This window comes from Ramularia collo-cygni (assembly GCF_900074925.1).
Source record: "Ramularia collo-cygni strain URUG2 genome assembly, contig: RCC_scaffold19, whole genome shotgun sequence".
Classification (NCBI taxonomy): domain Eukaryota; kingdom Fungi; phylum Ascomycota; class Dothideomycetes; order Mycosphaerellales; family Mycosphaerellaceae; genus Ramularia; species Ramularia collo-cygni.
Genome location: NW_019716273.1, coordinates 456,997 through 482,636, shown reverse-complemented (window position 1 = coordinate 482,636; position 25,640 = coordinate 456,997). Strand labels below are relative to the sequence as shown.

At 53.3% G+C, this 25,640-nt stretch overlaps 10 protein-coding genes; 5 read left to right on the top strand and 5 right to left on the bottom strand.

The window, feature by feature from the left end:
- Positions 1 to 77: 77 nt before the first annotated feature.
- RCC_09832 (probable multifunctional pyrimidine synthesis protein CAD (includes carbamoyl-phophate synthetase, aspartate transcarbamylase, and glutamine amidotransferase)) lies at positions 78 to 5,865 on the bottom strand (the record flags this gene model as incomplete). XM_023775071.1 has 4 exons in its annotated part: positions 78 to 134; positions 188 to 2,583; positions 2,638 to 5,106; positions 5,169 to 5,865. The coding sequence occupies 4 exons, from the start codon at positions 5,863 to 5,865 to the stop codon at positions 78 to 80; spliced, it is 5,619 nt and encodes a 1,872-aa protein (XP_023630839.1).
- Positions 5,866 to 6,343: 478 nt separating this feature from the next.
- RCC_09831 (related to MFS efflux transporter) lies at positions 6,344 to 7,871 on the bottom strand (the record flags this gene model as incomplete). XM_023775070.1 has 2 exons in its annotated part: positions 6,344 to 7,421; positions 7,471 to 7,871. The coding sequence occupies 2 exons, from the start codon at positions 7,869 to 7,871 to the stop codon at positions 6,344 to 6,346; spliced, it is 1,479 nt and encodes a 492-aa protein (XP_023630838.1).
- A 581-nt stretch (positions 7,872 to 8,452) lies between these two features.
- RCC_09830 (probable Survival factor 1) lies at positions 8,453 to 9,746 on the top strand (the record flags this gene model as incomplete). XM_023775069.1 has 4 exons in its annotated part: positions 8,453 to 8,475; positions 8,531 to 8,734; positions 8,792 to 9,219; positions 9,271 to 9,746. The coding sequence occupies 4 exons, from the start codon at positions 8,453 to 8,455 to the stop codon at positions 9,744 to 9,746; spliced, it is 1,131 nt and encodes a 376-aa protein (XP_023630837.1).
- Positions 9,747 to 11,085: 1,339 nt separating this feature from the next.
- RCC_09829 (uncharacterized protein) lies at positions 11,086 to 11,556 on the top strand (the record flags this gene model as incomplete). XM_023775068.1 has 3 exons in its annotated part: positions 11,086 to 11,210; positions 11,268 to 11,431; positions 11,483 to 11,556. 3 exons carry the CDS (start codon positions 11,086 to 11,088, stop codon positions 11,554 to 11,556), a joined length of 363 nt encoding a protein of 120 aa, XP_023630836.1.
- A 1,903-nt stretch (positions 11,557 to 13,459) lies between these two features.
- Positions 13,460 to 14,051, bottom strand: RCC_09828 (related to ribosomal protein; the record flags this gene model as incomplete). XM_023775067.1 has 2 exons in its annotated part: positions 13,460 to 13,952; positions 14,008 to 14,051. 2 exons carry the CDS (start codon positions 14,049 to 14,051, stop codon positions 13,460 to 13,462), a joined length of 537 nt encoding a protein of 178 aa, XP_023630835.1.
- Positions 14,052 to 14,401: 350 nt separating this feature from the next.
- On the bottom strand, positions 14,402 to 15,712 carry RCC_09827 (uncharacterized protein; the record flags this gene model as incomplete). The annotated part of the gene is made up of 1 exon (XM_023775066.1): positions 14,402 to 15,712. One exon carries the CDS (start codon positions 15,710 to 15,712, stop codon positions 14,402 to 14,404), a length of 1,311 nt encoding a protein of 436 aa, XP_023630834.1.
- A 1,214-nt stretch (positions 15,713 to 16,926) lies between these two features.
- Positions 16,927 to 17,462, bottom strand: RCC_09826 (uncharacterized protein; the record flags this gene model as incomplete). XM_023775065.1 has 3 exons in its annotated part: positions 16,927 to 17,182; positions 17,243 to 17,314; positions 17,371 to 17,462. 3 exons carry the CDS (start codon positions 17,460 to 17,462, stop codon positions 16,927 to 16,929), a joined length of 420 nt encoding a protein of 139 aa, XP_023630833.1.
- Positions 17,463 to 18,995: 1,533 nt separating this feature from the next.
- On the top strand, positions 18,996 to 19,784 carry RCC_09825 (related to transcription initiation factor TFIID; the record flags this gene model as incomplete). The annotated part of the gene is made up of 1 exon (XM_023775064.1): positions 18,996 to 19,784. The coding sequence occupies one exon, from the start codon at positions 18,996 to 18,998 to the stop codon at positions 19,782 to 19,784; it is 789 nt and encodes a 262-aa protein (XP_023630832.1).
- Positions 19,785 to 22,062: 2,278 nt separating this feature from the next.
- Positions 22,063 to 22,429, top strand: RCC_09824 (uncharacterized protein; the record flags this gene model as incomplete). XM_023775063.1 has 2 exons in its annotated part: positions 22,063 to 22,107; positions 22,169 to 22,429. 2 exons carry the CDS (start codon positions 22,063 to 22,065, stop codon positions 22,427 to 22,429), a joined length of 306 nt encoding a protein of 101 aa, XP_023630831.1.
- Positions 22,430 to 23,400: 971 nt separating this feature from the next.
- Positions 23,401 to 25,354, top strand: RCC_09823 (uncharacterized protein; the record flags this gene model as incomplete). XM_023775062.1 has 2 exons in its annotated part: positions 23,401 to 23,970; positions 24,023 to 25,354. The coding sequence occupies 2 exons, from the start codon at positions 23,401 to 23,403 to the stop codon at positions 25,352 to 25,354; spliced, it is 1,902 nt and encodes a 633-aa protein (XP_023630830.1).
- Positions 25,355 to 25,640: the final 286 nt, after the last annotated feature.

The following is a 25,640-nucleotide window of genomic DNA, read 5'->3' as shown; positions in this document are numbered from 1 at the left end:
GCTGACTACAAAACTCCAACGCTATGCTTTTGATACACCTTGGTGTGTGTATGGCCATTGACTGTTCCGTCATTCGACTAGTTGCCCATGACCAGCGCCAGCAGAGCCATGCGTACGAACATGCCGTACTTCATCTGCGGAGTATGTTAGTAAGTTCAAGTTGAATGCTATCATGTTGAAGACATACCTGTCTGAAGTACGCTGCTCTCGGGTCATCGTCGACCTCCTTGAGCAACTCCATGTTTCTCGGCAGCGGGTGCATGACGATCATGTTCTTCTTTGCGTCCCTGAGCGTCTTCGAGCTGACAATGAGATCGTCCTTGAGGGCCTCATAGACCTCCAAGTCCTCGAAGCGCTCCTTTTGCACACGCGTACAGTAGAGGACGTCAGTATTGGCAATGATCTCGGGTGTCAACTTCTCGGACTCTAGACCCAGCTGACCGCGGGCTTGGAGAGCGGCCTTGACCTTGCCAGGCAGAGCGAGTGCTGCTGGGCCGGCAAGCTGAATGTTGACGTTGTAGTGACGGAGGAGCTCACAGAGAGAGTGGACAGTGCGGCCATACTTGAGGTCACCAGTGAAGGTGATGGTCAGTCCGTTGACAGTTCCAAGCTCCTCGCGAATCGTGAACAAGTCGAGGAATGCTTGAGTGGGGTGCTCGCGCGAGCCGTTGCCCGCATTGATGACCGGGTGATCAGCGTACTCTGCGGCGAGCTCTGCGCTGTCATTGTCGGGGTGGCGGAGAACAATGCCATCAACGTACTGATCGAGTGTGCGGATAGTGTCCTCGAGAGACTCGCCCTTCTTTGTGCTTGAGTGCGCCTCGTTAACGACGACGGTTTGGCCTCCCAAGCGCTTCATGGCTGCGTCAAACGAGCATGAGGTGCGAGTAGATGGCTCGAAGAAGAGGAGAGCTAGAACACGGCCCTTGAGGATATCAAGGCTTCCATCACGCTCAACACCAAGGCGCATCTCGGCGGCAACGGTGAAGAGCAAGTGCAACTCATCTCTGGAGAACTGCTTGACAGACACGATATCCTTGCCCTTGAATGGCGATCTCTTGAGGAGCTCGGGGAGTGGCTCCGACACTGGTGGCATGATCTGGGCGAGTGGAGGAGCGGGTATTGACTTTGCGATCTTCTCCTCAACAAAAGTCTGACAATCGACGTCGGTGATGTTGAAATCGTAGTTCCGCGAGATACCCTCAATGAGGATCTTGGCAATCTTGACGTTGGTAACGAGAGGCGTCTGGAAGTCGACCGCCATGCGACGAGTGCGGTAACCCTTGCTCATGTACGTGGCTGGTCGCCTGAACTTGTTGCTTGAAGGCAAGTTGATGTACAGATCGATGAGGTTGTTTGCCAGTGCGTGCGTCAAGGAGTACTCCTCTCTCTGATCCTCGCTTCCGAGGGCTTCGAGGAACTGTACTTGAATGTTGTGCTCCTCCAAGAAGTCAGCGGTACCTGCAGTTGCAAAAAGCTTGAATCCTAGCTGGTAGAGCTTCTCCACGGAAGGAAGCATTTCAGCCTTGTCCTTGTAAGAGCCAATAGACAGGAGGATGTTCTTCTTGGGCATCTTGAATCCGGTTGAAATCAAGCCCTTCATGTAGGCCTCGTATTTGGTTCGACCGAAGGATGCAACCTCGCCGGTTGAAGCCATCTCCACGCCCATGACCGGGTCAGCGCCAGCAAGTCGCGAGAACGAGAATTGAGGAACTTTGACACCGACAAAGTCTGGTCGCACGGCTACTGGAGGGTATGCGGTGACTGGTAGACCAGCCATGGCCTTGGTAGCCATTGCGATAAGGTCCACGCCCATGACCTTGGACACGAATGGGAACGAACGAGATGCTCGCACGTTACACTCAATGACCTTGATCTCATTGTCCTTTGCAATGAACTGGATGTTGTACGGCCCGGTGACATTGAGTGCATCGCCGATTTTGCGTGTGGCGTCCTCGATCCTACGAACAGTCTCTGGGTCCAGATCCTGTGGGGGCAAGATGAGTGTGGCGTCTCCGGAGTGCACACCGGCGTTTTCGACATGCTCGGAGACGAAGTGTCCAATCATGGTACCATTGCGTGCGACAGCGTCCATTTCGATCTCCTTGGCGTTTTCAATGTATTTCGTAATGACGACTGGGTAGTCTTTCGATACCTCAGCAGCCTGGTTGAGATATGCCTTGAGGTCGTGCTCCGAGTACACAGTGTTCATCGCAGCTCCGGAGAGCACGTACGATGGTCGAACAAGCACAGGGTACTTCACTTTGTTGCAGAAGATCTTGGCCTCTTCGATGCTCGTGAGTTCCTTCCACTGCGGTTGATCCACGCCAAGTCTGTCCAACATGCGGGAGAACTTGTAACGGTTCTCGGCAGTGTCAATCATCTCTGGCGATGTACCAAGGATCTTAACGTTGGCTCTGTACAGAGGAAGGGAGATGTTGTTGGGAGTCTGGCCGCCCATGGATAAGATAACACCGCTGGACTGCTCCAGCTGGTAGATGTCAAGAACAGTCTCCAGAGTGATGTTCTCAAAGTACAGGCGATCAGCCTCATCGTAATCGGTGCTTACCGTTTCCGGGTTATCTCGAATGCAGTCAGTATGTTGAATCAGCGGAGGGGAAAGCTATCTATACTCACAGTTGACCATAACAGTCTTGTATCCATTTTCACGAAGCGTGCGCACGGCACGGACAGAGCACCAATCAAATTCGACCGACGATCCAATGCGGTAGACACCGGAGCCCAGGACCATGACGCCCTTGTCCTCAAAGGTGATGTCGTGCTCGCTGCCGTTGTAGGTGAGGTAAAGGTAGTTGGTGTGAGCTGGGAACTCGGCAGCGACAGTGTCGATCTGCTTCACGAAGGGGGTAATGCCAGCCTCAACGCGAGTGCGACGCACATGTTGCTCGTTGCTGTCCCAGAACAATGCCAGTTGCTTGTCGGAGAATCCCATCTCTTTGGCATTACGGAAATGCGCCATGGAGACGTTGTCAACATAGTATCCAGACATGAGCTTGCCGAAGTCGCTGAGGCTCTTGAGCTTCCTCAAGAACCACTTGTCAATCTTTGTCATCTCCCAGATCTTGTCAACACTGTACCCAGCGTGCATGGCGTTGGCGAGAGCAAACATGCGCTGATCAGATGGCGTCTGGAGTTCGGTGTCGATATCAATGGACATGAGAGCGGGGGTCTCGTTGAAGCCAAGGTTGCTGGGGTCAACGGAGCGAATAGCCTTCTGGATGGCTTCTTCGAATGTCCTGCCGATGCTCATCACTTCACCCACACTCTTCATAGCGGATCCAAGGAGGGTGGAAACTCTAGTGAACTTTTTCAAATCCCATCGAGGAATCTTGACGACGACATAGTCCAGTGACGGTTCAAAGCATGCGCAGGTGACCTTTGTGACGGTATTCTTGATGTCGTTCAGCGCGATATTCAGACCAAGCTTGGCCGCGACAAAGGCAAGTGGGTAGCCAGTTGCCTTAGAAGCTAGTGCCGAAGATCGTGAGAGACGAGCGTTGACCTCKATGATGCAGTATTCCCGGCTGTCTGGATTGAGCGCATACTGAATGTTGCACTCGCCGACAACCCCCAAGTGCCGGATAACGCGCACGGCGGTGGTTCGCAGCATGTTATAGTCTTCGTCGGAGAGCGTTTGAGAAGGTGCAATGACAATGGAGTCGCCGGTGTGGATGCCCAGAGGATCGAAGTTTTCCATGTTGCACACAGTGATGCAGTTGTCGTGCGCGTCGCGGACCACCTCATATTCGACTTCCTTCCATCCCTTCATACTGCGTTCGATGAGAATCTGAGGGCTAGCCGCGAACGCCTTGTGACAGAGATCGACGAATTCCTCCTTGWTCTCGGCGAAGCCACTTCCGAGTCCTCCCAATGCGTAGGCAGCACGGATGATAACAGGGTACCCAATCTGGTCGACAGCAGCCATTGCCTCATCGAAGTTGTTGGCCGATTTGGACTTGGCGCATGGAGCGCCAATAGACTCCATGCTGCGGGCAAAGAGTTCACGGTCCTCGGTCGTGATGATGGTATCGATGGGAGTGCCGAGAACCTTGACGCCAAGTTCCTCGAACTCATCTTTGAGCTGGATACCAACCTGCAGGGCAGTCTGACCACCAAATGTAACATAGATGGCATCGGGGCGCTCGTGTTTGATGACCTTCCGAACGAACTCGGCGTTGACCGGCAGAAAGTAGACCTTGTCTGCTAATCCCTTGGACGTCTGAATGGTGGCAATGTTGGGGTTGATCAGAATAGYGTAGATGCCTTCTTCCTTGAGAGCCTTGATGGCCTGACTGCCGGAGTAATCGAACTCTCCTGCCTGGCCAATACTGAGACCACCACTTCCAAGTACCAAAACCTTCTTCGGGTTGATTCTGGGGTTCTTCGCAGCGTTCTCAGCAGCATCGCCGCCGGGGAAGACCACGGGGCTCTGCATCAGGGTTGCGTCCTTGAGGGTGTTGAGAATGGTGCTGATAAAGACATCGAACAAGAATTCGGTGTCTCGTGGACCAGGAGCGCTCTCAGGGTGGAATTGCACGCTGAAGTATGGACGGCTGGTGTGGCGGATACCTTCATTGCTGTGGTCGTTGGCGTTGACGAAGAGCTCGCTCCAGTCTTTAGGAAGCGTATCAGCATTGACGGCGTATCCATGGTTCTGCGACGTGATGTAACACTTTCCAGACAGCATGCTCGTGCAGGGAATGTTGTGTCCACGGTTGCCAAACTTCATCTTCACGGTGTCGGCGCCGGCTGCACGGGCGAGAAGCTGGTGTCCGAGACAGATTCCAAAGATGGGCACGCGGGCCTCGTCCATGGTCTGTTTGATATGCTTGACCGTCTCCTGCATGACAGCTGGATCTCCGGGTCCGTTGGAGATAAACAGGCCATCGTAGTCTTTTCCTGCCAACTCGGGGAAATTGTAGTCCCATGGCACAACCTCCACCTCCACTCCTCGCGAGACAAGGCAACGCAATTGACTGAACTTGAGGCCTACATCGACGCACAAAACACGCACGGGTCTACCTGATGGGTGACTCAACGCAACGGACGCAGGTGGGGTGTAAATCTTCGTTTTGGGGGTTGAAACTGAGAGATCATCAGATTCTGTCTAATGCTGGAGCTATATGCTAGTGGTAGAACAGGCTTACCGTCGACAACCAGGTTCTTGGTGTTTGGGTCGGAGAATGGAATGTCCTCGTAGACTGCCACCTCCTTCGTCGCACCGCGAAAGTACCCGTTGCCATTGGGGACCAATGCGTTGTTGACCGCGGCAAGGTTTGGCGCGGCCGGGGTCAATGCCGGAGTCGAAGCACCATTGGGGGTAGCAATACCGCTGGCGGCTACCATAGGATTGGCGATGTGCCTCGTGCCGGTCTGCATCCGCAGTCTGCCAAGCATGCTACCCTGCTCACGGATCTTCTTCGTGAGCGCGCGCGTGTCGACTCCGCAGATGGCGGGCACATTCTGCTCCTTCAGCCAGGTACCCAATGAAGAGCTGGCCAAGTGGTGCGAGTAGTCCTCGCCGCAGTACGAGGCCACAATGAGACCCGCAATGTGGATCTCAGAGGCCTCGAAGTGAGCGGGGAGATCTTTCAGCAGTGGGTCGCGATCCTCGCGACTGGGGACACCATAGTTACCCACGAGCGGGAAGGTGATGACTAGGATCTGGCCGCGGTAGGAGGGATCAGTGATGGACTCGGGGTAGCCGACCATGCCAGTCTGAAAGACCAGCTCGCCGGCAACGCTGCGGTGGGCACCAAAGCTGCGGCCCTCACAGAAGCGAATGCTCGAGTCGCCATGCTGCACCTCGAGAGCCATCGAGCTCTCCTTCGCGTGGTCGGCCATGTCCTGCAACGTCCTTTCGCCCCGTAGGTTGAGGTGTTTGAAGATGGTTGCAGGAAGAGGAGGAGGAGAAGATCGAGCACAGCGAGCTAGAAGCTCGTGAAAGTTTGAAAAACTTACCAAAAACTCAATTTCTGCTACATCATCGGCAGGGGTCCCGATGTTAACCCCGCGACTTCACCTGACCCACAGGAAGCATCGCAACAAGCGATTACACGGAGTCCACTAAATAAGATTTGCATTGCAGCGTGACTTTGCATGAATGATTATCATTCAAGACTGAGGCTGGGCTTCTGCCAAGTCTTGCGAGGATTGGTTCGCTGCCAACGTGGGAGCGTCAGGATGCTCGGGAAGACTGTGAGCTTGAAAAATCTCCGGTGCAAAGAGACGATGTACAGTGCGCAGATATTGCTGTTGTAGGGGATCACAACGACTCAACGCCACGTTCAAGTAGTTGTAATTCGATTCCCTCGACGCCCCTTCAATCGCTACGCTTCACAACCTTTGGCAGCACAGCCCAGCATCCGAGCATCAAGCCGAAGAAACCGATGCAAATTGGATGCATCACGAACGTTCCCTGGCTCTCCGCGACAAGACCTGTGAGAAAAGGTACTACGGCGCCGCCACTGCTTCCAGCCGAGGCAATGAACCCGATAGCGATCACTTGGAGGTTTCCTGGAATCAGCTTCGTGAAAACGGTCGTGGCACAAGGGTAGACAGGCCCAAGAAGCAGACCCAGAATTGCAACCGATACAGCATTCCCGATGATATTAGGTATTAGCCAAGCCATAATCTGGAACGCTATTACTCCGAGTGTCATCACGACAACGAAGCGTTTCTCTCCAAGTTTGTGAGCAATGTGCGTCAGTGTGAACCTGCCAATCGTGATTCCCGCCCAAAATCCGGAAGAAGTATATCCAACCTTTGCTGGATCACCTTTGCGATAGTCAATCAGGTAGCTGACGAACCAACCCGATTCGGAGACTTCGCCTCCTTGGTAAGCGAAGATGAACAGAGCTCCAATGAGCGTTGTCTTGTTCTTGAGCGCTCGTTTGAGCAATCCTAGCTTACTTGTCTCGTCAAGTACAGACGCGGCCTGTGAGCTGGAGGCATGCTGAAGGCTATTGGCGAATTGTGAGGTTCCTTCCTTTTCATAGTTCCAGAACGCYCAGCCCACGAAGAAGAAGCAAAAGATCCGTACTCCCATCGCGATCAGATAGAATCGTGCCCAGAGGATGTCGTTGGAGACCATGGAAGTGGCAATTATTGGAGCGACGATGCCACCAATCCCATACGATCCGTGGGTCAACCCAAGAATGACAGTCGAGCCGCTCAGATTTGCGCAAAACACGTTGTTCAGGGCTAGATTCAAGGAGTTTCCAAATCCCATGATGAAGTACGCTACCACAACGACCGGGAATGGCGGTGCACATGTGATGATGATATATGCAGCTGCCATCATGGCTTCAGATAGCATCAAGGTTTTCGCCCGTCCCAGCCGCGCAGTTATGATGTTGGTGCAGAAAGCGGATGATATGAATCCGATTGCATTTCCCACCCTTTTACAGTCAGTCTAAATTTCAGTGCTGCGCATAACATCTCACATACCAGATCAAAGATACGATCGCGTAGCCAATATTGTAAAAGTCCTCAATATAAGGTATAAGAGCTCCGGGTGCTGAGTCGCTCATGCCATTGCCAAAGTAGATAAGACACGCAGCCAGGACTCTCCAACGGTTCATAGCGGGATAGAAGAAAGAAGGAGATATTCCTGTTGCTGCCATCTGTCTCGGCGTAAATGGCTGGCTCGACTCGAGCTCGTCGGGAGTCTTTGGCGTGTGTTGTTGAATGGAGTGCACTGGTGAATGAACTTCTTCTGGCGTTCGAAGACCGCTTGGAACATTGATTGCTGCGTCTGGATTTTTGCTCCTGCTCAAATGCCCGTAGTCTGCCAACTCTATGGCGTCCAATTCTTCGACTGATGGTCCCTGGAAGGTAGGTTTCGACATGGCATTTCTGTGGTGTCTGTTGAGACGGCAGAGAGAAGGAAAGAGCGAGAGTAGAACGGGAAGAATGAGTACATATTGGTAATCGAGGAGATGTCACACTGCATGTAACTGTGGTAATAAGAGCGTCAGAACAYCCCCTACCTACTACAGCCAGAGCTGCACACTGCAAAAGCGCGGCAATGCCTTTTTGGGTCGGGAGAGGAGCGGGGACCTTTGTTTGGCCTGCCGCTTCACGGTCGGGAACCATTCCACGAACATGCCGCTTCGTGACGCGTCGGATGTAGCTTCGTGATTTGTAATGCCCAAGAACTGGACAATGCACCTGGACTGTATGCACATCTCCTGTTTGGAAGGAGATGAATCGAGAGATGGAATGAAACATGCCCTGGCAGTTTGGAAGGGTGGGGAGTCAGGACTCAAACAAGCTCCGACTTGCCGCAAGCTCCCGCGAAGATCGTCATTGCTGCCCGCTGACCGCAGGCGCAGCAGCAGCACGAAGTTTRGCTCGAGCACCTTGAGCAACATCCTCTTTGCATACTCGATACTCGATACCCACCAACAACACATTTCTCAACGACGTCATGTTGGGGTGGATGAAGCAGACGTGATTCCTCCTCTATCCTCTGTTTGTTCCCCCAGAACTAACAGCATCTCCGCAGCGTGGGACTCACGGACCACAACTATGGACCCGAGGGCCTGCAGTCGGTTGCGTTGCAAGCCGAGCAGACGCCTTACACCGAGCTCACCAAAGATGACCTGAAGTGGGAGATCATGAGCGGTACCAACGTCGAGACCAAGACCTTCTACGTCGTCGCCGACAGCGGGCACATCGGCCTGGCCCAGATCATTTACAGTGATGTCTTGTGAGCAGCGTCGAGACGAATACGTGTTTGGCGGCTGTGTGCTGATGTTGGGTTCAGGGGCGTACGTACGACCGCGCAATTCAGCAGCAAGATCTTCTATCCCAAGGAGGCCGGAAAGCCGCATCTGTGGACATCGGACAATCTCAGCAACTACAAGTTCTCCAACGACAAGTTCAACTTCAAGGCAGATGGTTGCTCGATGGAGTTGAGCGAGGATGGCAAGACGTACACGATCAAATCGTCGACGAACAAGCAAGCGCTGGTGGATCTCAAGTTCACAATGGCCGCACCTGGCTTCGCGGCTGGCAAGAACGGTACGAGCACATTTGGAACGGATCCGGCAAAGCCATGGGGACACATGAAGCACCTCTTCTGGCCGAGATGTCAGGTCGAGGGCACGATTATGACCAAGGAGGGGCCAGTCGACTTCAAGGGTAGAGGCATGGCTGTGCATGCGATCCAAGGCATGAAGCCGCACTTTGCTGGTAAGACAATCTTGCTCGACTCTCAGTAGAGACAGTACTGACGATCTACAGCTGCAAAGTGGAACTTTGTCGACTTCCAGTCGCCGACATACTCCGCAGCCATGATGGAGTACACCACACCTCCTTCCTACGGCCAGTCTGTCGTGAACGTGGGTGGCATCGCAATTGATGGCGAGATCCTTTTCGCAGGAGCTTCTCCCAATACCAAGGCCGAACACACCCAAGTCAAAGGCGACTCGGACAATGACTGGCCGGAGCCAGGTGCCGTGGCCTTTACCTGGAGTGGAAAGACGAAAGACGGCAAGGACGCTCATGCCGAGCTAAAGGGCGTACTCGACCCGCGGACCGACCGTGTGGACGTCATGGGCGAGCTGCCCAAGTTCGTCAAGCAAATCGTTGCTGGAGCCGCAGGCACGAAGCCATACATCTACCAGTGGGATCAGAAGATGACGCTCAAGGTCACGATTGATGGCGAGACCAAGGAGGAAGAAGGTCGCCTTCTTATGGAGGCAACTTTCATCTCGTAAATGTGATGCTAGCTTTCGGTACGACCGTTTCCGCTTGTTGCAAGTTCCCCGGCATGTTTTGGCGTTGAGATTGGGTTGGGCGATGAGCACACGGCATGGGTGGACATCACACTGCGTTTGACTTCAATGTGTAACGACATGAGCATAGATCGATACCAATAGTCTCTTCACAGCGAGCAAATTACAGTAACACGTGCCATCTTCAGCACGCACGTTGTAGTCGTAGCGCAGCAGCTGCTGCATGACCGATCTTCACTCTGCTCGCATGACCAATCCTCACTCCCGATCCGTCTCGACTATATATCCCTCGTCCCAAGCTCAACTCGAAGCAACAACAACATCTTCTCACAGGTTTACCTCATATCAGACTCCAATCCAGGTATGAGATGCCTTCAACCTTCAWGCACTCCTGGCCGCTCTACGTGATCGTTCGACAGCCATTGCTCTGAAAATCCATTTTGGGGCATGTCTGAAGACGCACTCATTGTCATCATGCTAGACCTATTGGCGGCAGCGCTGGGAGCRCCAACATCCTCAATGACCTTCGGCCTTTCATCTGCACAGCCCGGGCGACTGATCTCTGGGTCTTGGCATTGGTCCGAGTCGGCACATGCCGGCCGTCACCTCTACCATTTCTCTGAATGCGAACGCGCAATCCCCGCCGCATTGGTGAGATTTATTGGAGATTCCTCAAGGCTTCTACCCCGCTTTCCTAAGGTCTGCATCGAGAATAACGTTTGTTTCAGGTTCGCGGCATAGCTTCGCGCCAAGCAAAATTTAGTCAAGTGAATGAACGACGCTTCGCACCTCACTACATCTCCCGCAAGACGATAACATCGCGCAGCACCCAATCTCTCGAGAAATACCTGGTATGTCGCTATTAAAATGGGTGGTGGTCGAATCGGATACTGTCTAACATACATTTTCAGTTCTTGAGAATCCGTTGAAGCAGTCTGGCAGAATTGAGACATACCAATTCCAGCATTTGGATATACAAGATATTCTTTGCGGCAGACATGCCGGCTACGGGCCGCGAGCTTTACCGCAATGTTGGATGCCTAAAATGTCGTCTTCTATAGCGAGCAATAAGCTTGCCGCTGTCYTCGAACAACTACACATCAAGTCTTAACATACCGCAAGTCCATATCAACACCACTTGCAACTCAACCTATTAGCGGCGGTACCTCTTGCAACTCGCCTCTTCGAAACGCTATATTATAATTAGCCGCCTACCCGTAAGTGCTATAATCCTAACAACCTCACTCTTGCATCCACAAATTGGAACCTTTTTGCTCCTCAAATCTGGTCCACAAAGCTAACAGCAACTCAAATGTAGATCATGGCCTCTTCACGTCGCTCCGGACGCAACCCATTCGGCGCCGCCGCCGCCGACACCCTCAAGAAGTCCTCGCCGAAGAACCCTGCTCCAGCTCAAAARGCCGCTACCCACAAATCCAAGAACAAGTTCGTGGATATTTCTTCAACATCATTCCTATAGTCTCGCTAACTGCTTCGCTCCAGAAACTTGACTAGGGGCAACCTCCAAAGCACTACCAAGGCAGAGCTGATGCGCCTACTTCGTCGCGGCGGCGTGAAGCAGACAAAGGTGGAAGTCTACTCGGAGATCCGCGTGGCGATCAAGCAGCGGTTAGAGATGATGGTTGCGGCCGCGGGCAACCTCGCCAGTAAGCAACTCGGCTCTGAGCATATTGGAGATCGATTGCTAACCTTTACAGTCTATCGCGGCGGCAAGGTTGTGACACTCGAGGACGTGAAATACGTCCTTGAGTCACTACCGAAGACCGATTAGGTTGACGTTGGTCTTCCCCAACATCATTCAGTCCGCTTCGATGCTAACTTGAAATAGAGGTTCTAGCTCCATCACTTGGGATTGCGTCCTGGACTTGGACGAGGTATGTGCCTCATCGTCACATCCACCTGGCAAAAGGAGGCAAGCTCACATCACCCTTCTTGAAAGGAGGTAATGGAACAAGGGGATAATTGGATTGTTTCCCAGATTCCATGCAAACGTCCAGCAAAGAGGTCGTTTAGGAGTTTATCAGCTAGTCCCTAGGGCTATCACTTGTGTATCAGCGTCAAGCTTGTTTCCACATTTCATTTCCCATCACAGTTAACGTCAGCCAAATGTGGCCAAAGAGCTTCAACACAATGCTGTTGAGCGTAGCTTCATAGACCATCGAGGGCTGTGCGAGGACAACATCACTTTCAAGCATCGTCAATATCTCCTCCCCTTCTCGTCCATCGAAGAAGACATCCGCTGATGGTGACACCTTTAGCACGTGTGTTCATCCGCCCCAGGTGCCTGTCCGCACACCTGATCACCAGAATCTCTCGTACTTACTTACCCTCTCTCTCTCCTCTCAGCCTTCCTCGACAGGACCTTCCGCTGACAATTTACTTTACAGACCACGACAGARGCAGCTCTAGCACGCGCTGGGCCACAGTGCCTGGTGGGAAAGTGGTGTTGGGTTTGAGGAGACCCCTTTGAGATTGAAACGGACATTACGTCAGAGTACTTGCGTATGACATCCTCCAAATGGGCAGCGGCAAGTCATGGCAAACTACACGAGGCTTCCATCACTACGGAAATATATCGAAGCATCGGCGTAGAATGGAGTTCATCTCTATGGTGGTCTCCAAAGCATGACATCTAAAGCGAATGTTTTAAACCCGTCTCAGGGGGTGTCGTGCATACAAAATCAATCTTCCACAATCGAGGCTTCCGGATCCTCTGCTTCCGAATCCTCTGCTTCCGAATCCTCTGCTTCCTAATTCGAGCCTTCCATCGGGAGGCGCAGGAGCTTTCTGAATCTGTTCGCTTGCGGGTCAGGACAGTCAAAGTCAGGAGGTGATTGTACTTACTGCTTGCGCAGGCGTGCTCGTGTTGACACGTAATGTGTGAGTGCCCAATTCTTGTCGACAATACGACTGCATCCTGGCTGCGGACAGTCGAAGACAAGCATACCATGAGTGTCGTACAACACCAAGTTGTCCCAGCAATTCTGGCAGACGCCTGGGCATCGTCAGTATCGAAGCAAAGCTTCCTATGATCTCGCAACTCACGTTGATCGTGATCGCATTGTGCGGTCCGGTGCTTCTTGGGGAAATATTTCGCGGGGGCGGAGAGGTGTTGCTGGTCGTGGTCAGGACATCTGCATTTCAGGAATACGATATATCGAGACAGCATGATGATGAGCTAGTTGCGACGCTGGGGTCTACAAAGTCGATCGCGATGAGGTGATGAAGCGTGGGCGATGATGCTTCGTGGRGTGTGTCTGTGGCGAGTGGAATGTTGGTGATATGTATCGATCCGAGCGTACTGTAATGGTGCTTGGCGATGTTGCGTTGATGTTGATGATGTTGATGTTGATGTCAATGTTGATGTTGATGTGCATGAGAAGACTTTGAAGAAGATCAGGACGAAAATGAAGGGAAGATGAGCAGGTGGCCTGGGTCAGAGGTTGGAAGGTGCAGGTCTGGAAGGTGTGCTGGCAGCGGTACAGGCAAGTATGGAGGAGGACTTGGGCATGGGCAGTCGTGAGCCGCCATGCCTCCTCGTGATATGCTTGTGACTCCATCATCGCACGTTCAATGTTGTCTTCAATGTTGTTGATGTCCTTTTCCTTGGATTGCGAGGTATCCCGCCAACAATGCGCCCATCCTTCTATCCTACTATACATATCCTCACTGCCTCATTGTCGATTCCTGGACAATAACGTCGCCGGCGTACTCAACATGCCGGGCTTCCACTTCGCCTTCCCCTCCAACAAGAGCTTCGCCTGTTCCCGCATCCGTATTCTTCGATCCTCATTGATTAGGGTGTCTTTCATCGGACCCTCAGCTTCCTGAAACGTCTGCATTTCCTCTTCGCTGGCCTTCATGTTGTCCCTGTCCCACTCCTTGAAGCTTTCCGGCTCCTCTGGCCATACAAAAGGTCGCGCCAACTGCACCGTCATGTGCTTATGCGCCTTCGGCCGGTGCCAGCGACGCGCAGCCGGCTTTCCTGCGGTGTTCTCGGCCCGGACACGCTGCTGCTTGAGGTAGGAGCGCACGGCCATGATTTCGACGCGGTAGACATGCCAGAGGTAATCGCGCAGATCGAGTTTGCTGAAGTAAAGCGGGACACGGAACTTTGCGAACTGAGGTCCATCTGAGGAGCGAAGCAGAGTTATGGGAACATTGGGACTGTTTTATGTCAGTCAGTAGACGTCTGGAAAGCATCCGGATGGACATTACTGACAGGAAGAGCTCTTTGGAGCCGACCCGGAATGATGGAAGGGCCATTGGAGGTGTGGCGAGCACACGGCTCGGGCTGTCTTCGTTGGCAGCAGCAGTCAGAAAAGCTCTCTCGTGTATGATCGCGCCGGGATATTTGAGATGGTCGGCAAGCAGATGAGGTGTGCTGTGTTGATGCTGGGTCTATCAACCTTCAATCCAACTTTCGGATCTCAGGGTTGCGGCCAAAGTTTCGGGATCACAACGATCGTCTCCACTCGTCGATTCTTCGACTTGGACTTCACCTTGCACTCTGCTACAACACCCACGAAATAGCACAAGGTATACTGTAAGAGCTTTTGCGATTCTTCTGGTGCATTCTACATTCTACGACCTGCCATCAGCTCATCGCCATCGCCTTACTCCTCGATCGATCTCAATTTCAACATAGACTTCAACTCCCTTTTGACGACCGTTCGCTTGCTCCGCTTAAGTTTGGAGCAGTCTGGACACCAGCCCCGAAGCTCCTGTCCACCTCTGATCAACTCTGGATCCGTCTCGAAATGCCCACATCGCGCATAAAAGGACAATTTCTGCTCATCGGGCAGTTCAGGCAGCAACAAAGGTGGTAACTGCATCCCATCTTGCCTCGGGTCGATATCATCATACGACGGCGATGACATGCGGACTAGTGAGGAGAGTGCCGCCGCTGCCGCATCTCTCTCTATCGTTTCTCGTACGGACAGCGACCGACCACGCTGCCTCCCTCGTGGGACACTAGACTCTGTACTCTCTCGCTCGTCGCTGCTGATGGACGTCCGCTCGTTCACGACCGCTCCAATGGTGACCCATGAACAGGAACTTGGACGGCGGCCAAGCGGGAACCCTTGTCTGACGGGTTTGGGAGAGGTCTCCATCGTCGATGGATTTATCACCGAATCACGCGAGAGAATGGAGCTCTCCCTCCACCAGGTTTCAGAGGCGACCTCTTGCGACCGACGCTTGCTCGCAGACGGCAATGGCGAGACTTCTCGATACCGCTCATCTCGTAGTCGCGGCAAAGCCGTAGAATCCCAGCTATTCCTAGACTCAGTTGGAGGACTAGAGACACTGCTGACCGTCCCTGTCCTGCTTGGATGGCGCTGTGGAAGTACAGCCTTCTTGTCTCGACTTTCTGTACTCGAGTCGTCGACTTGCAGCGCATCATCCTCCTTACCCAGAATCGACGTCGATCCTCCGCAATCATCACCGCTGGAAAATGAAACGCCGTCATCATGTGTAGAATACCTCTTCGCCAGCGATAACAAAGACCTCGTTCTTAGTCGCCGCCGTGCTGGTTTTGTGGTGTCAGGTCCTCCCGGCTGTTGGCCTTCTTGACTGTGCGTGCTGGAAGCGCAATCTTCGAACCTGCCATCTTCACTGTAGATGCTAGAACCCCGAGTCCCCGGTCTGCGCGCCGGATGGATATCTGACACTGGTAAAAGTGCAGAATGTCTCCACTCGTTGAACGCAAGACTCCCCACGGTCAACGGAGCCTCGACATCATTCGGATAGACCGGTGACACCGGACCCTCCTCAATCACATCACCATGCTTTGCATGCTCAATCGACAAAGTCCTCGGAATGATCTCAACCAACCCATCGCGCTCCTTCCCAGGTAGGAAGAAGTAACTCGTCTTCGGCCGTCTCTCATCTTGCACTTGACCATCACTCTTCTCCCGCAGAAACATTTCCGAGGCAGCAGTTCGAACTCCATTCCCACGAGTTTTATTACTGGCTTTTCTCGCCAAAGTAAACAACGAGACTGTGCTGACATATCGCCTTGCAAGGGAGACTGTCCGTGCAATTTGGCCCTGGGCACTATGATAGCTGCCACTTTCACTTTCGCTGAAGTCGWATCTGCTGGAAATGCTTCTCCCGTCCATGGCGTCCACCATTCATCTCTATAAATCAATCATGTCAAAACAATGCTAGCAATGCGTAAGGGGTAAAGATTCGGGCCGTGCGTACCTCCAAACACCGCCGCTGCTTTGGGTCTTCTCAGTCGGTACGTGTGCTTCAGCCGTGAATGGTGAGATCGCTCTCACTCCAGGCCTGCCGCCTTGACGACTAATAGAATGATCCTGCAGTATGTCACTGGCATGAATTGCAAAGCRCGGTTCTCGGAGCTTTACTTGGTGATCACTAGTTTTCTACCGGGGGTTGCCCTGTGATTACTGCCGAACTACTTTTTATAAAGAATTGCCGGTGTTGGTCCGAAGAATTGTCGAAGATGATGATATGTACTGTGTAGAATGCCGTAGTAGTATATCACATCGCACAGAATTGAAAACACTATTGCTCTACTGCTGAGCGGCGCTGCGTGGGTACCTAGTACTGACAGGATGACGAGTTTGGGATCGCCACGTTGTTTTGTGCTGTGCGTTCTCATGAAAGTAACGCCTTTTGTTCGCGTTGGATTTCGGTTGCATTACTAGTGTATGTGTATATCAATGCCCTTGTAAGAAAAGCTGAGAGGCTGAAACGCTTGCGCAAGGCAAGATGCGTTGAAAAGCAGGTGAGGTGGAGGAGAATGTAGACAACTAGTATATTGAGCGTCCATGAGCGTACATGTTGCCGGTCTGTTATGTTGATACTGCCGGTCTGTTGCATCGAGCAGTGCGTTGACCTCTTGAGATTATTCCATAAAAGCAAGCAAACAAACGTTGCTGCGTTGAAATTGTGCGACTTGAGCAGATGAGATTAGCAAAACACTGCCGGATCTTACGTGTGAATTTTGTGGAATCGGAAGTCAGCCGTGGATATGCGTTGTCTCGTTAAGTACCAACCAGAATACCGCCTTCATAATGTTGGCATGTCCAAAATTCAACCGAACGCCAGACAATGTACCCACAACGAGCTTGATCTCTAGACGAGACTAGATATGACCGCACTGGAACCATTCTCATTTACACTCCATGTCCCTGATCCGCTTTGYCTGTTCTCTGAGCAGCATTCTGAGATATTGTTGAATGGCAAAGTCAACATCTTGCTGCTGATCGGCGGGGGACTGTTGCCCATCAGGCCGTTGTGGTATGACGACTTCTTCGTGCTGTTGGGATGTGTGGATTTGTCTTGCGATACTCGCAAGCTGGTTCCTATAGTAATCAAAGGAGAGTGGTTGACTCTCCGGAGCAGGTCCTTCCCGTGGCGTCGTCTGCCTAGTCATGATGAGTTTGATCAGTGAATGTGGTTTTGGATGTATTGGACTCTGCGCATACATCAGCAGCGYAGTACTACCAGCGCGGTACTGGCGATCGTATTCGGGACTTCGCTCCCTATCGTATGTGGGGCTGAAGAGTGTGAGATTGAGATCCAAGGTTCTTCTTTTGACCAATTCGGCACCTACGTCTCGCCTCTCTGACTGACCAGTGTATAACATGCGGAACCCGCTCGGTGTTGTTCTTGGGTGCGTTGCTGTTCTGCTGTGCCTTGTGCCATGTTTAGACTCCGGCCAAAGACCGAAAGACAAGAACAGATACACGACGAGAAGTTCAATGTGGGGGGGAAGGGAGGAGAGGAAAGTGACGACGGGCGTCGCGCATACGGCAAAAAGATTTATATCCGCGACGGATGGGCCTTGTCTTCGAGCTTCGCATTGACAAAGAGCAGTGCCCGTACTAGTCTAGCCCTAGGTGTATCCACTTGGCGATCTGCCGGGCGTCTTCGCCAGAGCGTATGTAGAAGGGAAGCTTCCGCGTGCCTTGGGTGAGGAGAGACGCCCTCACCTGCCCGCGTTGTATGCCCTAATTGTGATTGCACCTAGGGTTGCGTTAAACGAATGACGAAGCTCGGCAGTGCACCATTCCTGCGAGCCTTCGGAAAGGAAGCTTGTGAGGTGCCGACTCGCAGTGAACGCTGACATTACCTTTGAACACACGACTGTGTCTTGTTCTTGATTCACGAGGCTTTTGCTTCACGGAACCTGCGGTGCGGAGCAGCAGTGCGGATACACGGGCCACGCTACTCCACGAGCTCCCGCTCCGTAGTTTGGCGCACAGTGTCACTCGGGGAACAGCGCTTTCTCCGCAAGCATCAGGTAACATGATCTGGACCCATACAGTAGTCTGGACCCGTAGTCTGGACCTATGAGGATGGCAAGCGGGCATGACCTTGCTCAATCCGCAGCAGTCTGGCAGATTTCCACGAGGTGCATCGTCAGCAGTCCTGGCAATGGCCCTTCTGATCAAAGCTCCTGGCGACCGGGAGGATGAGAGACTTATTAGCACCGTGCGCTGTTTAGCCAATGTAGGGCTCTCGGATGCCCTAAGCTACTGGCTGCAGGAAGATGCGTGCCCTAAAGGAATTTGAAGGTTCAGGCTTGGTGCCGCAGGAGTCGATGGACGAGGAGCTCGCCAACAGCCGTGATCGTGCCTCATCGAGAATTCTTCGTGGATGACTCAAAGTGACGCAAGGAAGCTCTGCGCGGACTGGTTGCTTGTGGGCTTCCCGCGTGCTCCACAGCTCAGTGGTATTACAGTAGTAGATGTATTCCATGGATGCGGTGGAACTGCGACTGTGACTGGCCCACGGGGTCACAAGAGAGTGTCGCAACTTCCAAATGGCTCGCCGTCGTCATGGGAAAGTGCTGTGTGAATAAATGCATGAGTTGAGCAGAGCTGCTCACTCCATCCAGTAGTAATCATTCTCGGTGAGTATGCGATACCTGACACATCTTTTGTTGTCGCCGGGATTGGAGGAGAAGCGGGAAGAGGAGCAGATCGTCCCGAGACGTCCGTGCTGGAAGTGCTCCATCTCCACATCCACATGCACGCTGCTGAACCAATTGCTTCACATCGAGACCGACAGCCCTAGCGACCGTTCGCCATCCACAGCGCTGTCACATGCGCCAAGCATCGACACCGACGTCGAGCTTAGTGATCTAAGCGCTTCATCTTCACGTGCCTGCAGCGCGAGTGAAGGAGCACCGCAGCAGCTTGAGCTCCAGCAGCAGCAGCAGCAGCTTCAGCAGTCATGGCAGACGCAACCGATTCAACCGCTGCCGGCAGCGCACTGCCGCCCACGAACAACATCGACTCTGACACCTCAATCATCAACACAACCACCGAGACCATTACACAACCTACAGAACCCTCTACTGAAGATCCCGCACTCGAGGTAGACCGCGACCTGGACGCCGAGATCAAYCCCACCTCATCCACTGAAACCATGGTGATGAACATGGATGGCGCCAATGACGCCTCAGGTCCCGCGGCCGCGCCTGAGACCAACGGCCTGTCCTCCATACCCGCTGTCCTCGAGCCTCGCATACCCCAGAAAAAAGACACCTCCCTCCGCGAATTCCTGGGCAAAATGGACGACTACGCCCCGCTGATTCCCGACGCCGTCACCGACTACTACCTCACACTCGCGGGTCTACCACCTCCGCCAGAGACTGATCGCCGCCTTGCCCGTCTGCTCGCGCTAGCCACCCAAAAGTTCATTGCGGATATCGCTGCCGACGCCTACCAATACAGTCGCATTCGTAGCACGAACACTACCTCGAACAACCCGCTGACTGGACTGGGTGGCGCAGCTGGATTTGGTATGAGCGTGCAGCAAGGTGGAGAGGGCGAGGGCGCCGGCAAGGGTGCGAAGAAGGATGCTGGCAAGGCACAGCCATTGGGTGGACCGCGAGCTGGGTTTGGTGGTGGAGGAGGAGCGGGCGCCAGCCAGGGAAGGACAGTCTTGACAATGGAGGATCTGGGCATGGCCGTTGGCGAGTACGGCGTCAACGTCAAGCGGGGAGAGTTCTACCGATGAATGAGAATATGGGGCATGGCGATGAATTACTACGAGATGCACGCGGCGGCGTTATGACTTCAGGCATAAATTTGTCCAGTCTCTTCGAACTGCTCGGCCGGCGAGCCTTGAGAGTTGATGAAGAATGGAAGAAGGGCGTTACGGGTGGATCGATGCTCCCTTTTGCTGCATACTAAGCAGATTTTGGAAAGACTCCGCCGACGGCTACATGTTGMGAAAGATGCATCATTACGCTCGCGACCTCTACAGACTCGATCTGAAGGTGCGGTTGGCGGTGTCATGGCTTTGGCATGCTGTTACAGCAGCACTGAGGAATATTATGAGCAGATAAATGTGCAAAATGCACGCACTGCTCCGGCTGGGTTGACCTCTGACATTAATAATGACTTAAGGCGTATCGAAACAGATTTCCGAAGCATGTCTTTCGCCACAATTTCCCCGATCTCAGCCAACAACCGTGGTAACAACCCCTTCATCGAGCAAATGCACTCTGTTCTCTGAGCAAACATGTCACAAGGAGAAATGTCAGCTTGGTTCCTGTTCGGTGCCTGTCTCACCGATATGCGCAGTATGATTCGTTGCTTGTGTGCAGGAGCAAAACGTTTTGCGGCACCCTATATCCAAACCTGTCTAGGGCTGTGAAGAATGATCGGATGTCTGCCACGTACCTCACAACGGGCTTGCATTGTTCCTGGTGGCGTAGTTTGGCGCCCTCAAATCGTGGCTCCCTGGGATCCACGTTTCGGAGGCTTCCTCAGCTCAAGTACGGTATTTCGGTTTATGATGGTTCGTGTCTCAGACAAGCGCAAGTGTTGTCCGTTGATGAAGGTGAGCCGTATGGTCTCGCAAGCCATGGCCCCAATCTTGCGATTCTCCCTGCGCTCCAAAAGCTCGTCGACTACAGAACCTCGAGCCTCGCGTGCGTGTAGGAATTTCGACTCTGTCGAGTCCCATACCTTGAAAGCACAGAGTTGCGGAAAAGTCTCGGATCGCTGGCTGCCGAGTGGTTGCTCATGACTGTATTCAAGRCACAAGAGTTTGAGCTTCTCTTAATACACTTTTAAAAGCCATGTAAATCTTCGCTGCGGAGGTCGGAACGATATTACACCTTGTAGTCAGCCACCCGTTGACAGAACTGTGGCGGACCGGGACAGGGCTTGCCTGCCTACCATGTACACGTCAAAGTCCGAGTCGTTTTCGACCCCAATCTCGTTGTACTTGGTTGTACATATGAAGTACTGCGAACAGTACCGAGTAGGTTGGCGGAGCGAGCTGCATGACGCACAATCCTTGTTTGCACGTCTCCTTCTCCAGCCCGGCCACGAGAATAGTGGCACGACGGAGCGCTCTAATTCCCGATCATCAGAACGCCAATTCTGACCTTCTTTGGCCAGTGACCAGAAGTGGCAGACATCGTACTTGGCGCGCTTCCACATCGAGATTCGAAGACGGGTCAATACGCGCCCCGCGGCTGATTGTTGTCTTGGATTAGCAGGGCCGTCGGAGCAACGGGGAATTTTGGACCGGCGATCGCAGGGTGTTGGACTCCAGAGTGCGATGGTTGGACCGGAAGGTTTGGTTTGTTTAGATTCAGCGTCGTCGGAAATCATTACGACGTGCTGGTTCAACGCCAACATCGTACATTCGCGMCGCACAGACGAAGACTAGCGTCTGGGTGAGCAAGGAGCGTCTGCCAATCATTCGGGTGTTGACCTGGGATCCCAGGCTGCTGACGATGTCACCGATGTGAGCGGCTTGTGCTTGGGACACGCTACGGTGTTGAAGTTTGGCCAGGGTAGAAGATTTTCAGCGGTGTTGAAGAAAGAAATCGGACTGTTCGATGAGGTTGTAATTGGACATGGGTGGGCAAGGCAGGCTAGTGCGGGCATATCGACTTCACCTCCATCATCTCCATTTCCACGTGCCTGCTCACACCTACTGCAGCTCTACATCCAGAGGACTGACCTTACGACGCGCCTCTGCAGCGTAATACCACTACGCGTGGACTGCTCAGGAGATTGCTTGGCTTGCACTTCAAGTGCCGCAGCATCCCGGGAGACCCATCGATCGGAATCAGCCTTCGGTCAAGAGGGGCCGGGCTTCTTCGACCTGCATGTTCCCTGAGATCTCTGTCGTGGGTCGCGAGATCTGGCTGCTAAACCATGACCGCGCCCAATCACCTGCCTCGACTGTTTTCTTTCTGGGGGTTCTAGAATGCGAATGTCCGGCCTTGCCGGCCCCCGGCCTTGATCCCCGACTATTGACCGACGCGCGCGCTATGGGCGAGCTGCCCAAACTAGGTAGTCTCTTACAATCCTTCCCCGTAGGCACATACTCGGCACTCGATGCGCTCACATCACTCCTACTAATCACGACGCCTGCAGGCCTTTGGGGGCACTGTGCATCCCAGTAGTGACCACAATGCGCGCTCAACGCCAGCCATGGACGAGTGCTTGGCCCTCGACGAGGCGGTAATCTGCTGTTGCCCGGTGCCATCTTGGCTTGGGCCACCGTTTCACTGTACTGGGCGATGGAGCCGCAGCCGTCTTCCACATGGCGGTGACGATGTCGACACCGGTAATAGCTGGTTGATACCAAGCATGACGCACAGCAGCGTGATCACGCGTTGCACGGGTTTAGTATGATTGAGGAGCATGGCAAGTGATTGATTGCTCGCGCCTTTGATCGAAGCTGGGTCCATTGGATCCCGAAGCGGTCGCTCGGTCTGCACAAATACCCATTTCCGACTGCGCAGAATTATTGCTGTCAGCACACGCGCCACTATCCACAATACGATGCAAATAGCCATCCCATTGGGCACGATCGAGAACCCGGCGGAAGTTTTACCACACGTCAAGCCTCGCTACGCACAGACCATCATTTGATGCCACATCGACCGGGGTGTTTGGTTGATGACCCATGGAACAGGCAGGCAGGGTCTCAGAACACGAGCCGACGTACTCTTGTGGTGACGATGTAGGGCGGTCTGCCAGTGCGCGAGCAGCTGGAAGACGTCTGGACAGAGCAAACCAGGTGTCTGCGCCGCAAGTGGAGACATCGTTGTATCCATAGCGAAGATCCTCGTGGCTTACAGAAAGCTTATAAAAAGGCGACGCACCTTTTGCCGCCCATCATTTGCTCCCGTTGGAGTGTGGGGATATGTAGAGGGAGGCCCCGAGTCGCCGTCTTTCGGATGTCGTTTTTGGGTCGTTTTCATCATAGTGTTGCACTCTATTGCAACCTTTCCCAGCAGCATCCGCTTGGAAGTCTTGGTCGGACCCGAACTTACGCTTTGCACTGTCGATAATTGCCTGCTTCGCGACATTCAATTGCGGGTAGCCGCTCGGACTTTGGATCCGTTGGAAAATTGTCCGTGATCCTGTTCGTAGACTCGGGCAAACACGTCGATCGAAGCAGAGGAACACAGTTGAGAATCCCACCATTCGGCACTCATTCACACACTGCCCCTCGTGTTCCCCGGAGACGCATCCCGCTGGAAAAGCATTCATCGCCTTGCGACCAACGGTGCTTACACAAGCTCAATTGCAACCATACAGCAGAGGAGCTGCCGGCGATTTCTGTCATGAATCGGCCTTAGTACTGGCCTCGGGCAATAATGAATGCTGGAAGTGCGACGACCACGTTTACTTGCCGCCCATCTCGACAAGATCGTGGGACCGTGTTCTTGGGAGGCCTGAAACGTGAGCTCGTCCCAATTCTCCGCCGTCTGATTCGGCGCGGCGAGGTCTCATATTCTTCGCCGCCGATGTCAGACCCTCTCACTCCATCGAGGATAGCTCAACATGAATCTATCCCGCACACCAGTGAACAACATCCCACCGCAGCGGCCTCAACATCAAGTTCAATTCACATGCCAGGATTGCCGATAGCAGCTCCAAGGCAAGAACCTCGCTTATACAACAGCATACGACCGCATACGCATGCCGATCGACCACCAGGCCATGCTTCACCTATGCAACCCATGCAACCGCATACGGGACTCGACCGTGATCGGGCGCCTGCGCATGAGCTAGAGACGTCGCAAAATGAGCCTCCAACAGCGACTTCGAGAGTTGGCCGAAAAGCCAAAGCTCACGTTGCTTCGGCCTGCATCAATTGCAAAAGAGCGCATTTGAGTTGTGACGTTAGTAGGCCTTGTGCTCGGTGCGTTGCTTCGGGCAAACAGGTGTGTCTATCTGTATCAATCATCGACTATGCATCACTGATCTAAGATGCAGGATTCCTGCGTCGATGTACAGCACAAGAAGCGTGGTCGTCCACGGCTGCGTGAAGAAGGCGAGTTCAAGGTCGAACAAATGCATCCCGTAGCTGGTCCATCAAATGCGACCCCTACGGCAATCGATCATCATATGCGCCCCATAGCGGCCACAAGGCATCGTCGAGCCGAGTCGTTTCGCTCCCTTCGATCACAGGGCAGTGAAAGCTCCGGCGTGGGGGTCAGTCCTACTTATTCCATTCCGCGGCCCACGAATACTACACAACCTACGTTTGGGTTCCAACCTCCCCCAGCGCCAAACATAACCCCAGGAGGCTACGAGATCCCGACAGCATACCTGGATCTCGATTTAATCATAATCAAAGCGAATTCGTCCTTTCGTCAGATCATGCTTGGAGGGCAAGAGGTTGCAAGGCGGCATCTGCGTGATATTGCAGCCCCTGCTGATGGCCAGGACTTTCAAACTATACGCAATCGTCTAAGGGCGGAGCGAGAGGGGCGTGAGCCTCTGTACATGCCTCCGATCATACTGCGTGGCCACGATCCGCTGCTTGGAGCATTGGAAGCGGACGTTAATCAGTACACTCGCGGCTTCGACGACCACACATACACTTGGACCCATACGCAGGCTGGATCTTCCGGGCAGAACTTCCCGGCGCGAGTTCGACTCGCCAAAGCCAGCTCCTACTTCGTATCGGTGACCCTTCCGAGTTTTCGACCAGTGGAACCTCCCTCGCAGTCTACCTACGCACGCAGGCCTGAAACACAAAACGTGCCTCGTTCAGTTCCACCTGAGGTCTCTCCGCGGGCTGGCTTTGTTCCATATCCTAGACCCACATTTCCACCGCCGCTACCAGCAAGTCGATCGAGCCAATCGGTACAAAACACACCACCACAGGTATATCAATCAGGTCATCCGTCTGTACAGGTACCTCAACCATCGCCGCAACAAGGATACGTACAGCAAGGGTACGCACAGCAAGGGTACGCGCAACAAGATTACGCGTCTTTACGATCAACGCCCTTGTCCGCTACACGACTCCACGTTGCAGAACCACCAACAGATACGACAGCATTCACTCCACGAGCCTCATCCCGCGAACTTCCACAGGTTGCACCCGTTGACTCAAGTGTACAACTCCCGCCGATACTGGGGAGTGGAACTCCCCGAAGACAATTCTCGGCAGCTGCCGCCGCCGGCTCTGGAGAGCTGCAAAGACCGCCCCTACAAGGCGATGTATCCAACGACGACGATAGAGAAGCTGCCGGTGGCAACGGACAGCCTTCGCCGAGAAAGAGGCGCAGAATGGACATTGATCAAGTCTTGCATTGATAATCCTGCCATGGCAGTCTTGATGCACCTGTAGTATGTGTGGCGAAGGAAAGATACCCGTGTATTATTATTATGATAGAAGAAGTGGACCGAGAGAGATGTTTAAACAGGTGGTTGGTCGGTATGAAAACCCCACCCGAGTCAGGCGGCAACGCTGTTAATGTAGTAGTGTATAGTAGAATTTCCAACCCACTTTTGATCGTCACAGCAACAGATACCTCATCAGAGGTCTGAAAGCGACATCTAGTCTGGTAGGCAAATATCTGTGATACATCCGCATGATCCT